A 20302-nucleotide genomic window follows, 5' to 3' on the forward strand; every position below is an offset into this window, starting at 1 on the left:
TTTATTTCTAAGTGCATGGACCCTTATGAATTTCTTATTATCAATAATATTGTGATTAAAATCATAATAACTTACTCCTTAGGAATCATATCATCAAACCAATTGATTATTTTTGCGACGCTATGAAAAATAAAAATTCATGATAAATTAGCTATAGGCCTATGAATGCATGCATTATCGAAATAATGCAAAGTTTCGATTTATAACTTATTGGATAAAACAAGTAGACTCTATAATTATGTCCCATTAGTTTTTTTGTCAATGAATGGTATAGTGAATTTTTAGTCCAACATCCACACTCACGTTCCAAATTCGACTCTGACTACGCGGCTGACCTGGGATGTCGGACTTGTTGGACTTTCAGTTGTTGATTCAAATCGTTCAGCTATATATAGACAATCATGATCCAACATTGAATTTTGAACCTCAAGTCGGACAAAAAAATCGGATAGTGAATGCCCCGATGATATTTCATTACTTACTAATAAAAATAGCAACAATAATTCAAAATATTATTTGTTTTCATTTTGACTATAAATAAATTATTGGGAAAATTTTTTCACGAAAGATAATGTATTGGTTTGGATTATGCATGCACTGGGCAGGGAGCAGGCCCTTTAGCATTTGAATAGCGGCGCGTTACATAATCCACTGCCTGCAGTAGTCGGTGATGCATCGTATTATTTGATAGAGACAAGATCAAGATTGTTATTTTCAATCAAATGAAATTTAGTTTTGCATAAACAATAAAATGATTCTTATACCTTGAAATTACTTTAAAATTTGAAGTATGAATATTATTTATTTCAACTGGATAATATTATTGGTGAATTCATTTTTTGTTCCTATTCCTGCTCTAGAAGGCCGTAAAAGTGACCGTTGCTGAACTTGTTTTCTATCAGCTTGAGTTCAATTCAAATGGAAATTTCAAAACAAGTAGAAACAATGCAGGGCAATTCAGGAACTTTTTTATGATAATATCGACATCTAATTACTGATAATCATTAATAGTGCTCTATCTTATGTTCAAAGTTCAAGATTATGTGCTCACATTTTTCAAAATGTTAACTTATTATGTCAAACTCGTAACAATTTAGCCTGTTTTAAAATGAAAATTCAATGTTTGTGTGATTCAGTTTGTTACAAAAAGTTTTAACTTATATAGAAAATGTATATTGGTGAATGTGAAGAAGATGTTCGTTTGGACGTAGTAAAATCATTAAAAAGTTTTGGTTTGAAATACAGATTGAAGAACTTGGACAAATCTTCATCAATGGTAAGTGTTTTGTTTTTACTGTAGGATAGTTTTGCAGATGTGCTCACAGTTAAGAGCGTAAGACTAAATTATCTACCAGCATAACCTTTGAAATTTCATATTTGGAGGAAATTATTGAGTGTTTCATGAGGAAATATAATAAATTCATAGATTGATTGGAAATTTGTTAATAATACCATAAGTGGAGTTACATCAGGCATAGCCCAAAACAGTTTCAAAATAACTGGCATAAATATACAGCTACAAAACGTATGGTTATATTACTTTGACTATATAGGCCTACATTTGTTTCTGCACCATTTATAATAAATTATGCCTTCATCGGTGTTTTACTAAATTACTTCTAATCAAATCTATTAGAAAGAACCAACATAATCAGAAGGCACTAGTCTTTCTGAGATATTTTATAGGCGCATGAGCTTGTTTACTATACTTATAAGTTATCTAGTTTACCCATTAACATTCCATGAGAGATGGGTAGCTTATGTACCTACAGGATTATTACAAATGATTAGAAAGAACAAACATCAGAAGCAAGGCTGCCCCGAGGTTAATAGGCGCCCGGGCGAGATTTTGATATGCGCCCCCCCAAATATAGTGATGGGAGGTAGTATTTAAAAGTAAAGCTACATTGCTCTTTCAGGAGGAGAACTTCCATTATGGGCTGCATCCTCTCCTTGATAATCATGCTATAGATTTTGTAAGCAGTGTTTAGCAAGCTGATTTCTCTATAGTTGTCACAGGAACTTTTTAGTCCAGTTAACACAGACATAAAAAAGGAGGTGTGCTTGCAATTTATATTACATGAGAGAAGAACGGAACAAATAGTCCAGAACCTCATATTTTCAGCTCATTTTCCAGTTTTCAGCTTTTTCTGCCAAATCAAGTAATCTGACGGAAAAATTTGCTCCAGCCATTGTTTTAGATTATAAAATGAGATCATTCGCAACTATGTATCTCCAATAAGTACTGAGTCATGATTTTTTAAAAAAATGAGTGAAATTCAAAGAAAAAATCAACCTGTATCCTGATCTTAGATTTTAGAGCACAAAAATACGCCCAGAGGGACTTTGAATTATACATAACTTATTGGTAAAAATCGGAAGATATTGTTGATAAAAGATTTAAACGGTGTACACACGTACGTTTGCCTCGGGTGAGCATACGTGTATGGGCTTGCATTCGCACGTGTGGACACTGTTCGCTGAGGCATGTGGGCGAACCGGAACCCTGTCGGTATTTTGGCGTGCTCAAAGGCGCCTCGGGCGAGCATTGAATGTACGTGTGGACGCGATTTTGCCATACGGGTGAGGCAAAACGTAAACATTGAAGGCGTCATAACCTAATTCCAATGAATTAGGTTAATGAATGACAATCAAATTGTGATCCAATAACTAATTGTAAATTGTAGGATTTTTGTAGGATATGTGGATTGTCAAATATTTAAATAGAAACATGCATGGAGTATATAATTTGTATCATGATTAACAAATTTAGAACTGCATAATTTAAGTGAAAAAAGCTCCTCTACAGGGTTCCTACAAGAAAGTATAGCTCAAATATTATTTTACTGTGGCTATCAAATCATATTGTGTTTGTTTCATGTTATCAATCAGAGTTGTTAATTAAAATTGTAATCTTCAATATGATATTATAAATTTTAGATAGCTAGGCTATCTATAGAGAGATTTATTCAAACTTTGAACTAGTATTCCCTTAAAGGTAAATCTTGAAGCTAATCTTTTGAGAATCTTGTTTTGTCATGTGTATGAGCAGAGTTAGTTTAAAATGGGCAGCAATTTAGTATTTGATTCAATTTATGGCTAATTTCCTTAAAGAAGACTGTCAATTTTGTGAGACAGTGTTGAGTGCTTTGATTAGGTCATCAAAACTTCTGGAATTATTGTAGAAATTTTCTTTTTTTGAGATTCAGAATAGATATTGGAAACCAACAAATGAATCGCCTAATGCCAAGAATCTCAAAGTTATTGCTTCCCTCATGATGATATCATTTTTTGTTTAGATAACTAGTTAAATTAGATTCAGTATATTAACAAGATAATGTTTTGACAACCTAATAAAGTTTGAGTTGTCAATATTATGTCATTTTATTTCAATTACAGCAATTTATTTCCTTACTTCAACCTACAATCGTTCAACCCACCAACATCGTTTGTCAAGTTTTATTTTTGATTTTATTATATAAATCATTGAAATAAAATGATACTGCTGCAATTTGTGATAACTATCTTCAATTATGGAATGGCGCCATTGTTGTCATGTTGTGGAAAATCTACATCTACCATGTCTTCGTGTCGTCTGCAAATCAGATAGCTTTTTGAATGCCGAGGCATATGTGGATCGCGTCCACAAGGACGTACAGTGAATGCTGAGGCAGGTGTGCATACGGTTGTTCGCGCGAATCTGTACGGACGTGTGTACAAGGCTTTAAACTCATCAGAATTAATTTTGTCTTTAATTTTACTCATTTTTGAAAAATCATAACTCAGTACTTATTGGAGATGGATATAGATAGTTGCGAATGATCTCATTTTATTCAGAATTTTATAATCTAAAACAAAGGCTGGAGCAAATTTCACATCCGATTACTGGATTTGGCAGAAAAAGCTGAAAACTGGAAAATGAACTGAAAATACGAGGTTTTTGGGCCACTCTGTATCTAGCACAAGAAAATTTTGCATGAAGAAATTGGTTCTGGATTTTTCTCATGTATCCAAATAATATTATATTAAAAATCTGGTGAGGCGCACTCACACAACTTTCCTTGCCGTTATGAAAATTGATCACCTTACGCTAGTGTTCTCGCGCATCCCAAGTCTACTATTCAAATACATGAGACAGCTGGTGATAGGACAATAACGCTGGAGACTCACGCGGTCTGCTACTTCGTAGTGAATGATTTAATAGAACCAACAGTTGCCAACAGTTTGCAATTTAATAATCACATTTTCTCGAATTTCAAGCTTATTTTCAATTTTAGGTGAACATGTTACTGGACATTAATTGTAGAGATTTTCATGCTCAATCTTTTCCACTTGGATTATTTTGTTTAAATATTGTATATGAAATATAATAGCCTAATTGAGAATCTAAAATCAAACTTCGCATAGATGGGGCGGAGCTCCTGAAATTTTTACAGATATAGCCTAGGACTTATTGCAGTTGATAGAGCTTATCAATGACTATTTCAGGTATGAATTTGATCAAAATCGTTGGAGCCGTTTTCGAGGAAATTGCGAAAAACACTGTTTTTGACAACATTTTCGCCATCCAAATTTCAAGTCATTTCTCTGGGAGATGAGATATCGTGTACACAGACGCACATACACTCATATACACACACACACACACACACACAAGCACACACACACACACACACACACACACACACACACACACACACCAATACCCAAAAACGTAAAAAATCAGAACTACAATATAAATTGCAAGCACCAATGTATTTAGTGACTGGACTATATCTCCCTTTTTGAAAAGAGATTTGACTGTAGCCACTTTCCAAACTTCCGGGATCCTCAATAATTATTGTCTCCAGCACATATCAAATGGAGGAAGTGAAGTTTGAAGAAGAGTTCCCTATGCTTGAACAGCTCAATATTTAAACCATCCGGTCCAGCTTGTCTTATCTTATACTCTTTTCTCACCTTGCATTCTGCAGGCTAAAACCCATTTAATTTTAAATTTCCGTTGATATTCCTAAATTGAAAAATTTTGAATTTATTTTGAATTGAAAATTTTTCAATTTAGAAATACCAATGGAAATTTAAAAATAAATAGGTTTTAGCCTGCAGAATACAAGGTTAGAAAAGAGTATAAAATAAGAAGTTTTATCACCCAGCATTAGACAATGAAGCGACAATGAAGCGAATACAAGGGGCAGTGGGCGCGCACAGGTTCACTCAATGACTGGAAAAATATACACCTATGCTATGCGTAGAGTGACTGTATTTACCAAAGTTTTTATTGTTTATGCCACATTAACACCACACATATAAGTAATGAATTATACATAGAAATGGATTGATAAGAAAATGGTTCAAGACCTTTAACGTGAAGGTGAAATAAAGGTACTTGAACCGAAAATGTCGGGGCGCTAATCATCATACGACCGGGGCGACCGCCCCGGTCGCCCCACCCTTTGGGCGGCCCTGATCAGAAGGGACTAGTCTATCGGAGATATTTCATAGGCGCTTAAGTTTGTTCACTATACTTATAAGTTATCTAGTTTACCCATTAACATTCCATGAGAGATTGGTAGCTTATGTAGGCTACAGGATTATTACTAATTGTATTGATTCATTAAAAGAAATGATTCAACAAAGAACAAATCCGTAATAAACAAAATATACCAATGTAAAGATAAAATTAAAAAAAATCAATGCATGCCTTCACCTCGGGTCCCCATTAGACTAGGCAGCCAAGACTAGCAGCCAGCTGGACAACCAGACCACACAGTCTGTCGGCTAAGTCACTCTCCGTATTCGGCATTGCTTTAAAACTTGGGCAGCCTCGCTGTGGATACATGTGATGTCTCCGGGCTCGGCATCCAAGAAGCAGTCAAAATATGACTACCGTAGTCTAAATGCTGTAGGCTACCCAGCTGACCGAGTGATCAGAACCTGGGCGCCTGGCTGGATGCGCGTCCTGGGAATCTAGTCTTATAGTGGCCCAAGATGATTATTATTAAAAAAAAATTCAGAAATTTTCTCTTTTTATTGATCTAATGATTGTTAATTTCGGAATAGTACTTTGATAAAATATTATACCGTACTTGATACTTGTCATCGTCTTTGATTGGGCATACCAGACAGACTGTGTCAGAAAAACTGTAATTTATAATAGTGGCTCGTCAGCCAACTCTGCCAAAGAGTAAATTGGTCTTTGGATCAGTCTTTGTTTGATGAGTTCTTTCTTTATTATATGAATTATTAAGAGTCGGCCATCATGTGTAATAACTCTGATTGCATCGATCCAAAATTTCTATCACAAAAATTGCAGAATCGATGGTCAAGTTATATGTTATTAACTTACTGTAATTATTAGATTATTACCATAGCCTATATCCAGTGATTAAGAAATTTGTGTGTAATCGGATTGAAAGGATTCGGTAATAAATTTATTTCTCGCCTATATATTTCCCCTATCTTGAGTTCGATAGTCCTAATCTATAATATTATAATCGTTTTCTTCTTCCTGCATTCAAGGTTTAGGCTCTTGCCTGTTCCGACGCACAACAGTACAATTGTATATCTATCTATTACAGTATGGTAATCTAAAATTAAAATATTCATTAAATCAGTTATTCATCTTTTATATTCTATAGCCATCTTTTCCTAGGTCTACCTATATCTCTTTAGGGTGGTAGTTGAGAATTTTCAAGGGAATCCTTTCTGTTGGCATTCTGTTGACATGCTCCCTCCACTGGTTGCGATATGATATAACTTTTTCATCCATGTTAAAGGCACCCAGCTCTTGCCTTATATCCTCATTTTTAATGTGGTCCCGGCGGTCACAGCCCTTTGTTCTGCGAAGAATCTCATTTCTGCTGCCTGCACCCTGCTCTCTAGACGTTTTGTTGTGACACATGATTCACTTCCGTATAGGAGAATAGTTTATTATAATCGTTTGAGTTTAATTGTTTTGCTGTGTATGATGTCCCAGTGAGCTCTAGGCTTGTGCGAGGGTAATGAGAAGGATGATGAGAAACTAGGAGTACCTATAATATGCTGGTTGTAATAATTTTCAGATTTTCCTTATATATGGTACGGCGAATCACACTGAAAATGTTTCAGAAGTTTTCTAATACAGTTCACTGTACTGTAATTAACAATCAATAGTAGTAAGAGTAATATTTTTACAAATACTGTACCATTTTTGTAATTTACATTTTTTTACAAAAGCTTTGTGTCGAAGATTCATGTATTCAAATAATCTCATCTTCAAACTTTAAGGGATTTTTTATAACATTTGCAGGATGATTGTACTTCAGACAATCGCTTATTCGGTGTTCCATTGACGTACCTGAGGAAAGATTTTGTGCACCTACCACAGGTCAAAGACACAATATGTATTCCCGAGTTCATCGTTGAAATCTGCAACTACATAGAGGAGAAGATTACCGTGGAAGGATTATTTCGAAAGGCTGGATCTACTGCCCGACAAAAGGAAATTCGGGTAATAATAACTATTATTCATCAATCTCTTAATAATTCCTTGTTCAGTGACATTAAGTTATGGAAAGTAATACCAGAATTCAATATACAAAACTAATTGGTCTAAAAGATACAACTTTAAAATTTATTATAGATTCATAGATTGATTGAAAATTTCTTATTAAATAATGGTTAGTGGAGTTACAACAGCCTAAAATAGTTCCAAAATAACTGGGATAAATATACAGGTACAACAAGTAGGCTATGCTTCTTTGACTAGCATATATAAATTTGCAGTATTTATCTGGCCTATATTGGTATATTACTAATTATCTTGTTAGAATTGAGGAATTTATGAAAGAAATAATCACAAACTGCAACTTCTCTTGAAATATGAGATACATTTAATGTGTATTAAAGAGAAACCCCCACATTTTCAAATCTTTTTGAATAGGTAAAAATGTTTTATTGAAGCCATATATTGTGTACCAAAATTTTTAGGCGACCATATTGAAATAATTATGTTATGCAATATCCCTAATTATCCATCTTGAATATTTACGATCGAAATATCTTTAGGAAATATACTCGGCTTCATAAATTTGATTAATCGGTTTCTCTATTATTGTTTGTTTAATCTTATTTTTCATTTCACTGATACAGGCACTGCTAGATAGTGGAGAAGGAATTGATCTCACTGCTCACCATGTTATCGACATAGCAAATATTCTCAAGGTGTTTTTGAGGGAACTACCAGAACCATTGATACCCTACAAGTACCACGATACATTTTTAAGGTTTGTTTTCTTATAGTAATTAGTAAATCAAGCGTATATTGGTATTTTATTTATGTTTGTTATGTGAAATGGTCCCTTGACAATCTAGTCTCACAGTTACCTTACCTTTCAAATCTATGCAAATTGAAATGTTTCAATATTGGGTAAAATGTCAATAAGATACTAAGTACAATAATTGATAAATCAATATTCTCGAGCTATCACATTTCTGAAAGATTTAAAACATAATAGGCCTATATATCTCATTATTCCCAAATAACGTGAAAAATTTATTTCTCTTATGACTGTGCACGTAAAAGACGTAGAAAATTCAAAATTCTCAAATAAAATGGAAGTTTGAAGATGCAGATAAATTTATATTTTTTATTATATTATTTTTTAGAAGACAGATATTGTGTAGAAATTTAAGAGCAAGCATAACATTGATTTATTTAATAGGCTACTAAATTTTGATATTGTTCATCATATCCAATGATTGCGTCAATGTCTTTATGTAGATGGGAGGAGAAAATACATTATAGTATATTAAAGCTTCCTTATTCCACAAAACAATTATGTGAAATATGAATTTTTTGTGTGGGGAGTGAATTAAATCATTTAAGAATATAATATGAAATAGATAGATGTAATACTCCTATGGGAATAGATGGAATCCATAGCTCAATAACTCAAATATCTCAAAAGTTATACGTTTCATTGTGTCTAAATTATTCATGTCACCCAACTTACTAGAAAAAATTATATTTTTTTCAGATGTTTGGGATTACAGGACAGAAAAGAAGAGGCTGTGATTTTGAGTTGTCTTCTACTTCCTCAAGAACACCTCAACACATTAGCGTTTCTAATGATGGTAATTTATTTCATGTTTTCAAATACGATATATAATCTACTTATTCTCTAATAAGTTGTAGATTATCTTTAGGATTGAATGTTTAGTCATTAACGATTATAATTCTGCAAACCTTTAGGAGAAAGAAAACAGAGCCAAAGTTTAAAACTTATGTTCTTTAAACAAGTAACAAACTGATCAATCGAGGGAATGTTAGTCACCCTATTCGACTTTTCATGTTTATGTTATTGAAGGGACGGATTCAAAGAACCTCACACGTCAACCAAAGCTTATTGTGTGTCCCAAGTATGTTAGTTGGGCAACCCAATTCCTGTGTCCTTTACAAGGTCCAGGCGTTTTTTCCCTATACTAACATCCCATTCCTCACCTGGTTGCTTGCATCCAATCAGAGCCCTTCTCCTTGCCCCTAGTCTCTCGCAATCCAATGTGATATGCTTGGCAGTCTCTTCAGACTGATTACAAAGCCTTCACATCTGACTTTCATTTCTGAGTCCAATTGTGTGGAGATGTTTCCTGAAGTGGCCGTGTCCATTTATCAGGGCAATCAACTGCTTGACCTGACCTCTACCCAGACTCACCAGCCACATGGTGAAGCAAGGGCTTGCGTCTGCCAGCAGCCTTTTGCCAAGTGCTTGACCAGGGTGACCTTGCCATTTCTGGTGATGTAAGTCCCTGGACCATTTACTTATTGTATGGAAGGCAGTTGTTTTGCTTATGCCACAGTTTGGCTCTGGACCAAAGAATGACTTAGCACACTCGTTACCTCCTATGCCTACATGGCCAGGTGCCCAACCAAGATGCACAGAGTTGTGTGTTGCAAGTTTGCTTAGTGTTTTGTGGCACTCCCACACAAATTTAGACTTGATTTCTTTGGAGTCAAGAGCCTTGAGGTTGCCTGACAATCCGACAGGATCACTATATATGCTTGTCGCAATAGTGTCTGGCAATGCCTACGTTGGCACAAGCCATGATGCCCAAAATCTCTGCCAGAAAGATGGTACAGTGTTGTCCCAGACTTGCACAAAGTTGTGTTCTGGGTGAATCACTATACACCCCTGATTTTCGTTATAAACATCATTGAACATTATAAAAATGTTCAATGGCAGTAAGCCAAGAGCAACTTCAAAAGTTGCTGACGGGCTGCTCCTGAAAGCTCCAGTGACTATAAGTGTTTGCATCCTTTGTAAACTTGAGAGTTTGGCTGTGGTTGTAACCTGTTTCACATTATTGTCCACCAGACTAGTGACTCCATCAGTTTATTGCTCAGTGATACAAGATAATTCAATTCACTATCTCATAAGATGAAATGAGCAAGAGAAAATCAACATCATTAGAGGAGGGAAAGGTTCAGCCAAGAGGTGCTTCTGAACACTAGATGTTGTGGAGCAATCTATTGTGCTAGAATAGGATTAGATCTCGCATGATTTTCGTGCACGATTTTCCAATGATATTTTTGACAGTGTCGCTTCGCCTTCACTCAAAAGGCACAACGGAAAAGATAAATGTTTAATTATTGCATGAAAATTTGAAAATTGGTTTACACAGCTATTATACTGTGTAAATTATGTAATTAAATTTTAAGGTTATTATACTGTGTAAAAATTATGTAATTAAATTTTAAGGTGACTATTATAGCCTAGTCTATTGCAGGAGGAGGACAAGACACTATTGAAATTTTTGGTGGTAGCCGATGAAATCTATTTGCCACTACAATCTTAATAAATTCAAAACACTTTTATAAATCTGGTAACCGGTATTTTTTCTTTAGGACAACTTTTAATATAAATAAAAATCTCAGTAACCTTTTAAATTATTTCATCACTTGAAAATGGCATTAATGTCCGAAACATGTTGTGATTCAAAAGGGTACTGAGATTTTTATTTTATCTTAATAAATTTAAAACACTTATAAATCTGGTAACCTGTCTTTTTTCTTTAGGGCTAATTTTAATATAAATAAAAATATAAATCTCAGTACCCTTTTAAATTATTTTATCACTTTAAAATGACATTAATGACCGAAACATGTTGTGATAAAATAATTTAAAAGGGTACTGAGATTATATTTTTATGTTATCTGGTAACCTTTATGTATTAAATCATAAATTTTCAATCTCATTCACATACTTTTTCATTCGAGCACTACAAAATGCATTATAATATCTCACTCAATAATCATTCTATAAAGGTTTGTTATTTTGCAGTTTTTGAACAAGGTTTCTGCTCATTCTGAGTTGAACAAGATGGGCGTGAGCAATTTGGCCATTATTCTTGCTCCCAGTGTAATGCCCGTTCTAACTCCAAAACTAACTCCTGAGGGAAGTCAAATCATCAATCAACACGTCCAAATTGTTCAGGTGAGTTCTGACGATCAAATCTATTCGTGTGTCTATCTGGTAAAAAATTTGCATCTTAGTGATTGGAACAAAGAAACATGACACTACGTTAGCTGGTTAACAGTGGAAATTGTTGACAAATTGTTTCTATTCTATCTTCTATGCCAGTTGTTGTTATCATTCGTTTCCAATTATTGTACTTCAAATCTATAGTGAGGTTCACGTTATAATGGCAGTATTTGATTAGCAATGGTATTGTCTTTCATTCAACAAAGCGGATAGCGCTATCTCTCTCTCTCGCTTTGCTCTGTTGCCAGATCGGCTTTCAACAATGTAGAATTATTGATTAATTCACAAAATATTTCATCTTAGTTATAAAAATTCATTATGAAATTATTGAAAAATATAATTTCTTGCTTAATGAAATATAATTGATTATTTTAAACGAATATGAATTATTAATATTACATTAATAAACCTGTATCAGCTACCGTCAAGAAGGCATTGAAAGACTGAGGATCGGCAACGTTGTTCTCCTATCTTTCTTCACATAACATGGACTATAGTTTCTGCATTCTACTTTCTACACAAAATTACATGAGTTTTTTAGTAGATTTCTGAGATGATCTTGAAGATTTTAATCTAATATAGGCTACTAATAATATTCTTTTAATGTACTTTATACTACTCATTTTTTAGATTCTGATTCGAAATTCGGGACTGATTGGAGTGGTTCCAGAGCATATTTTGTCAGGCGAGTTGAGTTTTTCAAGTGCATCCTTCCAAGAATCTTTCTCGAATAAAAATACAGCAAAAAAGAAGAAAAGGAGTGGCTCTCTAACCAGTGAGTAAGCTTTCAAACATTGTATTCGGTTTAGAAAATGTTGATTAAATCTACTATCAATACTCCAGTTGATTTATTCAATGATTCAACGTTCTAGAATCGAGTGTTGCATGAATTAAAATCTTTAAATAATTTCAGAGTGATTCAGATAGAGGCTGTAAATTTAGGTGAAGGTTAAATGCAACACACTCAATATGAACAACTATTTCATGAATATGAGTATGACGTGTAACTCAGTTATTCATCCCAACTCTTAAGGCTGGTTTACACGTCGCCAATTACACATCGGCGAGACAGTGTTCTTTGGACAATTATTGTATGTGTATGTATGTATGTTGACAATTATTGTCCAAAGATAAATGTCTTTCGCCAATTGGCGATATGTAAACCAACCTTAAAGCTACGTACAGACATGAGCGCCACCAACGCTCGCATTTCACCTTTCATCAGCTGATTATATCTGTATTTGGACAGAAACCGTAAGTTACAGATATAATAAACGTAGTATCAGCTGATGAAAAGTGAAATGCGGCGCTGATGAAAAGGTGTTCGTGGCGCTCAAATCTGTACGCAGCTTTATATCAATTTAATTTAAGTTTGACATTTCCAATTGTATATTGTGTATACTTGAAAGAGAATGAAACTTGTCTCTATTCCATTCTAGCAGCTCATAAGAAAATTAGTCACAATCAACTTGAATTAACGATTTTCTAGTGTGGTCTCCGCACATAACATACATGCCAACTGAATACGCGTTTATTCTGTAATAATCTATATTGGAATGAGTATAACCTATAATGAATGCTTTAGAGTGTGGGGTCATGTTAAACCAGCTATAATTGTGAATTTTCTATTTCCGATCATAATCTTATTTCATTCATCTCATGTGTAATCGCATTCCAATTAATGGAATTATGATTTTTTTCAAATTTATGAATAAAATTCATTTTCCAATATAAATGGATAAACTTTTCAAATATTTTACGCAGTAAAATAACCTATTTTGATACTACTTAGTTTGACCTTCATCCATTAATGATCATCTTCAACTACAACCACCTGAAAAGTATGATAGAATATTTTATCCGTTTTATCGGACACCCATTTACAGATGACACAATGAAAAAAAAAATTTTTAACATTTTTCCCTGTTTATATTGGTATATCTGTATAATGTTATAACAAAAATTTCAAAAAACAAAACAAAAAAAACTTTAAGCAGTAATGGGTTAAGTCTAGTCAAATATTCAACTTTTAAAATCATAATATTGCCTCACAATCATTCTTTTTCCTCTAGTATTTTTCAAATCCCCATGTCCATCTGTCTCATACAGTACATTTTTTTTAAATTGATACAAATCAGTTTATCAAAGAAATGTTCTTGTTTGTTAAGTGGGTTAAGAATTTCTGGCTATCGGTCTCTTATGAAGCCGTACAGTGAATTATGCTTTCAAGTCCATGCTGATAAAATCATCAATTCTATAATAATTATCTATATCCATCGTTCTTGTTTAGTAATAATTATTTTCTGATCCGTCATACATCCATTCACTTTCCGAATGTTGTAGGAATGTTCATTGGATTGCGCAAAATTGTGAGCAGAGGCTCTCCCGGCGCAGAGGAAGCTCGCACTCCAGACTTTGACAAACACACGCCGTGCATCATGTCTGGCAAGAAGAGAAAAGTCAATGAACCAATCATCGCTCCAATGTCCGCTAAGAAAAAGTAAGTACAGCTGGATTTAGTGGGATGATGACATCTAACTTCATTTTGTATTAATTTTCACTAGATACAGTTATGTTGTGAAATTTCTCCTCATTTAAGGTGCATTTGTGCGTAAATTTTCGCAGTCGACGATGACAAGCATTGTTGACATTCATATTGTCCAAATTTCAAGTTTGCTAAAACTGCTGATCACTGTGCTAACTTTTCATCATTTGTCTTTATTATCAAAGAATTAAACATTTCTAATTATACCAACATATTGCCATTTAAAAATATAAAAAAGTATAAGCTCAACCTGCCCCATTAAAACAATTCAAAATGGACAAAAATCATGAAGTGTAAACATATTTTTGGACAATTTCTATTTAAATTTGGGAAAGGAACTGTTTCGGGCTTTAAGCCTGTTGTTCCTTTCCCAATCATTCATAGTTGAGAATGACAACGCTGACTTATGGCTAGCTGACTTAGCCTAAAATAGGCTGATTATACCACTACACTATACCTATTCCTTGATAAATATTATGCCTCATTCCAGCTTTTCGCTTGTGCGTGGGTGAATTTTTATTTATTTATTTCATTGACATCACAAATCATAATTATAATATATAATATGATTGAGAAAAGACAACAGGCAACAGGCATAGCCCAAACTGTCTTCAACCAATTTTTTACAAATAAAAGTTTCAATAAAGAATGAGGTTAAAATTTCACTTTTCACTTCAAAAAGTCCAATTTCCACTTCAAAACTAATGACTAAACTAAAAATTTTAAATTTCGATTTTCAAAAACTAATTAAAAACAAAAAATATTTCACTCAAATCTCTACAAATTGGAAAATTTTAAGCCAGAAAAGAAATACAACTTCACTATTCACTAATTTATGAGATGATCAAACGTCCATGCCTATTCGGCGGGATTCGAACCCACGACCAGATAGCAGCGTAGCACTAGCAGACTGAAGGGTGCAACGCCTTAGTCGACTCGGCTATCTGGCTATCTTTTGCAAGATATACAGATAGTTGGTACTCCAAGACTTGTCATCTACTATTTACATTACTTAATTGATCTATTGTAAACGATAATGTAAAACAATGTTTTTTTACAGGAAGGAAGTGCTTATGAATCTACCTCAGGGCTCTCTGCTGCCAGAAACACCATTCAAGTCATCAAGAAATCATAAAAATGAAAACTTGTCGCCAAGAATATTAGTTGCTGGACAGTAAGTAGCATCTTCTCAAATTCAAATCTATTGCAAATAAAACTGTATTGTCATTCAGACATGGATTGACTAATTAATATGTGTTTACAATTCAGTGATTACCAACTATATTATCAACTACACTATCAAGACATTTCATTCATCTTAATAATTTATCCTAGCATATCTAAATCAAGTTATTAATGTTCTTTATCAATTTTATATTATGAAAAAGCTATTTTATCAGAATTTTTCATCAGCCCCGACCTCATATAATAAGAGATAGGTCACGGTCTCATAATTTGATCCCTGGACTGATTTAACTCTTCCTATTTCACTCGATATTATCATTATTATATTACCCCTTCCACAGCATCAAGATGCTACCATGCATAGCTATAACATTTGATCAAATAGCTGATTTGAATCCAGCTATTTGAGTCAACCATCCAGCAAGTGGTAATTTTATAATAAGTGGTCTAGCAGTCAGACATGCGCAGTTGGCTTACATCAACTTCCACCCGCCCCCAAAACGGAAAACTAAAGATTAACTTATTACACATCTTTATATTATAATAATATTATAATAATATAACTTACAGAGTCAAAATGGTATATCCTTTTAGAACATGTTCTTCCACCTTCTTAATCGTCAGTAACGAAACTATTTGACTGTTGATTAGATCTTCCAAATAGTATAGTTTCAAGTTTTATGGATTTGAAATAATAAAATTGGGTTACAATATTATATTTATAATTTCATTCGTAACAGATATTAATGAAATATTATGTTTTATCAACAGGAAGCCAGGCAAAAGTAAATCACCAACCTTCAAGACAAAAAGAAGATTCTTTTTCAGGCGCAATTCCGAAGGGTAAGTCCATCGATTATCTCCAGTGTTAAGAAAAGCTTATTATTTCTTACCTATCATAGCCTTGAATGGTGGAGAGATAATAATTATCGTACTCAAAAATAAGTTCAGATTGTACCAAGAGCTTTTTGGTGGTTGAACTCTTTTACAGTGAAAAATAAAATCAATCATTTGGCCACAAGATTAGGTTAGTGTAAAATATGTTTGGGAAAAAAGTGCTAAAAATCAGTATGGACACACTAAAATCAGTATTCCACAAACCGTTACTGATTGTTTGTTTAAATGAGATTGAGTGGGAATGATTAGGTACTCTTCCTGCACCCAGCTAAATTTATGAATGAAAAATAATTTATGCAATGAATGTGAATAATTTATTATAGTCTACTTCAATAATTGATGAAAATGTTATCAATTTGGCAATGACGATGCAATATCGTATTCCCATATTGTCAACCTCTTGTAATTTTGAATTCAAATCGATTCGATCAAACCATCTCAAACTTTTGGAAAAATACGATTACTAAAAAATAACTGCTCCTGATGGAACTACGTTTTCGAATCGATGATATATTATGTAGATGCTGTGTATGTTTTGAGCATATTCTGATAACATTATTTTAAAAGTATAATACTTCACCATGTTCCATTCCAGTGCGTGAAAGAATTTACTACCTGACTGGGATCCCAATTAGATGTATTTATTTATTCATTGATACATACAATATCATTCTCAACTATGAATGATTGTGAAAGGAACAGGCTTAAAGCCCAAAACTGTTCCTTTCCCAAGTTTAGATAGAAATTGTCAAATGTAACATAAGTATTGTTGGAAAATATTTTGTGAACTTATTGAGTTTGTTGCTCTTCAATAATTACATTTCAATTTTTGCAGGGAAATTCGAGATAAGCAGTCAAAATCTCTTTCTTCAAGTGCGTTGAAAATATCCCGTCTGAGTCTTCTAGGAAAAAGCGGGCGGAAGAAAAAGGTAACCCAATCATTTCAGATTAATTTTCATGTTCATAACCTGTAGGCCTATAGCCTACTGTAAATTTATCGTAAATCAGCTTCATTTTCAATTTCAAATAATGACAACTTGCAGTCATAAAGATTACACTTGCTAATAATCCTTATTATTCTGGTTGGTAGTTTTTTCAGCTTCGGTTGATTCTCTATATTGGATTGGAAAAATATTACCAGTGTGTAAATCTCACACAGACCACTGTATTTTCGGAAATTCATTCTTTTTTCTGTCGTTCCTAAATGTATGAGTGTATCAAATCCATTTAACTTTTATTGTATTTGTTAGTTTTTCAAGTATAAGATTGACAAAATTAATTTATAATCTCCGTATGTTATACTTTTATAGAATCTCACTCTTATTTTTCCAAACATTTAAATTCATTCTTGTAATGAATCTGAGTCTCCAATTGTTAATTATCCACTAGATATTTATATTAATCTAGGTTACTCCTTTCTCATTTACATAATTTTCAATTAACTGTAGGATTCATCTTGTGATTAAACAATTCAAATATTATGTTAAAATCTTCCAAGCACAGAATGCTTTTTATCCCAACCCAATAATAATCACAGTAGAAATCAAAGACAGTATTGATTGAAAAATTAAATTTTCTATATCATTCATTGAATTGCAAGAATATTATAGGTGTGAATATTAGTGATTACGAAATGTCGCCTGAAAAACAGATCCAAGAACAGAAACGCTTATCGTCCGCCCATGGTGTACAAAATATTACAATAAAACGTTGAAAGAATCCGAAAAATTGAATAGTGTCTCCACTGAGGAATTAGCGAATCTTCTAAGTCAAGAATTGAAAATACGGCGTAGCTCTTCAAATAAAATAATGCGCTCGCCTAGTGCACGAAAAATAGGATCAATCCGAAGGAGGTCAAGAGATAGTGCGTCATTGAACAATGTGAACAGCAGTGATAAAATGGGGGTTCAGCCATTCTACGCGGGCAGGAGTCTCAGAAGAGGAAAGCCCAACACTGTTCTGAGTGGACTTCCTCATCCGAGCTCTTTGGTGCCGTCAACGCATTGCACCAGCTTTGAATCGAAGCCCGGCGACCACTTTGGTGTCATGACTCGCAGTCAAGCCCGGAGAGCTTCTTCGTTTCATGGACATTCGATCAACATGCCTCCAGCAAACAATGTCAATGTTGTTGCCAACATGCCAAACAACAACTCAGCTTGGCGGTGTGCTACGGGATATTTCAACAACAATGAGGAGCAGGTCGAGAGTGAAGGCATGCATGAAGATGAAGCTAACGATAATAGACGGGCTTCGATAGCAAAGCTGCGATATCAGAATGCGGGAATGGTTCTGGCCAAAGCCAAACTGTTCAACAACATGAATACTGTCGGCGATCCACATTTCACTGATCCAACACAACACAAAACAACAAGGCCACTGTCGAAATCTTTCAGGCATAACGATCTTAAAAGCAGTAGGTCCATCAGGAGAAAGCGTTCTGATCGTAGGGTGTATGGCAACGAAATGAGACCTATCGACTGTCGAAATAATCTGAAAGAAGATGAATCGAACAGACTGTTTTCTTCAGAGAAGCTGAACTGTGATGCAGCATTGGGGAAAAGAGGATCGCTCCAAGAGAAGGAGAACATGAAGATGCAGCTGCCATTACAGGTGCAGCGCTTGAGGGGCAGTGTTGTTTCGCCACTCAAGGATTGCAACCGCACGCCGACCATCAAGCGCGCCCTCACCATTGGGGCGTCACCACACCGGGTGAGGCAGGCGGCCAGTGACTACAAGATGCACTCGCGGTCGACCCCGGTCAAGGCACTCACCATGGGAGCGATGCCTCGCAGGTCTCCACGGCTCATTCAAAAGTCAAAAACTACTAATCTAAATAAATAAATGTATTCCTCTCTCGAAAATTATACATCTCAAAATAATCTTCTGGCTGTGCAAAGGCTAAAAATAAACTATCTACTGGTGATATTTTACAAAGTTTTTCCATTTGTATATCATAAAGCTATCAAAATCAAAAAGTTTTCTCAGGAAAAATTTTTGGGACAGGACATTTCAAATTCGGTAAGAGATAATCAATGAGATTTAGAGGATAAATTCTTCATTGTATTGTTGATTGAATAAAATGAAAATTTTCTGAAAATATCAATTTTTATAAATGTTATTCATTTTACCAAAAATAACTTTTAGTTGAGTTATTTTTGGTCATGTTTAGTAAATTGAATAATTTTCTCAAAAATTGATAGTTTTTGAAAAATTTTGTTTAATCAATCAACAATACAATGAATTCATCCTCTGAATCTCATGGATTTATCTCTTACTGGATTTGAAATGTCCTGTCCCAAAAATTTAAACTTTAGGCGCTCATATCTCAAAAAGTAATGATCGGAAAAAATGTTTTCCTGAGAAAACTTTTTCATTTTGATAGCTTGATGATATACAAATCGAAAATCTTTGAAAATTATCACCAGTAGAAAGTTTATTTTTAGCCTTTGCACAGCCTTAAACAAAAAAACCATTCTTATTTCTATGGATTTTTTACTTATAATGTTGTTTCCTAGAGAAATTGTTCTTTCCGAAAACTACCAATTATTATTTAATTAGTCTAAATTAATAAATTTATTTCTCTCTCAAAAATTAGGCATCTCAAAACGATCTAAAAAATAAACCATATTCTTATTTCTATGGATTTTCTACTCATAATGTTGTTTTAAACGAATTGTACTTAGTAATATTTATCATCCCTAATCTTTTTTTATTTATTACTTATCTAATTTTACTGTACTTCTCACTCATGCATACTGCGTTTCTGTAATTAATTTAATGTCTTGGTGGCTATTCAAACTTGTTTAGTTGAACATTTTAAATTAGTTTGAAACTTGTTTTATAGAAATGTGTTTTTAGGCGAATATTTCATCTTAACTATTCCCCTACTCTTACATCTATGTACTTAATTTTTCGTAGTTTTTCAATTCTAATTTTTACGCTATCAATGATTTTAAAACTTACTTTTGTAAACATTTGAAAACTATTTTTATACTGTGACCTTTATTTTATTAAAAAGTTTTTAATTGTTCCACGGATTCTTCAGTTTTCATTAACTCATTCTTTCGATCTTAATATTTGTTGGTTGTAGTCATTTTTTATTATGAAACAACAGTAGCCTACAATTGTGAAGTGTATTTGAATAATATGCTAAACG

General features: G+C 33.7%; 1 protein-coding gene across 1 annotated transcript; it reads left to right on the forward strand.

The window, feature by feature from the left end:
• Window positions 1–911: 911 nt before the first annotated feature.
• Window positions 912–18987, forward strand: LOC120350819 (rho GTPase-activating protein 24-like). The gene is made up of 12 exons (XM_039425706.1): window positions 912–1276; window positions 7289–7489; window positions 8131–8264; window positions 9018–9114; window positions 11319–11471; window positions 12150–12294; window positions 13863–14019; window positions 15125–15238; window positions 16021–16092; window positions 16982–17116; window positions 17397–17404; window positions 17798–18987. The coding sequence occupies exons 1-12, from the start codon at window positions 1169–1171 to the stop codon at window positions 18985–18987; spliced, it is 2514 nt and encodes an 837-aa protein (XP_039281640.1). The 5' UTR covers window positions 912–1168.
• The last annotated feature ends 1315 nt before the right edge of the window (window positions 18988–20302 follow it).

This window comes from Nilaparvata lugens, chromosome 4 (assembly GCF_014356525.2).
Source record: "Nilaparvata lugens isolate BPH chromosome 4, ASM1435652v1, whole genome shotgun sequence".
NCBI lineage: Eukaryota > Metazoa > Arthropoda > Insecta > Hemiptera > Delphacidae > Nilaparvata > Nilaparvata lugens.

Coding starts and splice junctions, on each gene's coding strand:
- LOC120350819 (XM_039425706.1), top strand. CDS start 1,169: ATGTATATTGGTGAATGTGAAGAAGATGTTCGTTTGGACGTAGTAAAA. Junction 9,115..11,318: donor CATTAGCGTTTCTAATGATG/GTAATTTATTTC, acceptor GTTATTTTGCAG/TTTTTGAACAAGGTTTCTGC. Junction 11,472..12,149: donor AACACGTCCAAATTGTTCAG/GTGAGTTCTGAC, acceptor CTCATTTTTTAG/ATTCTGATTCGAAATTCGGG.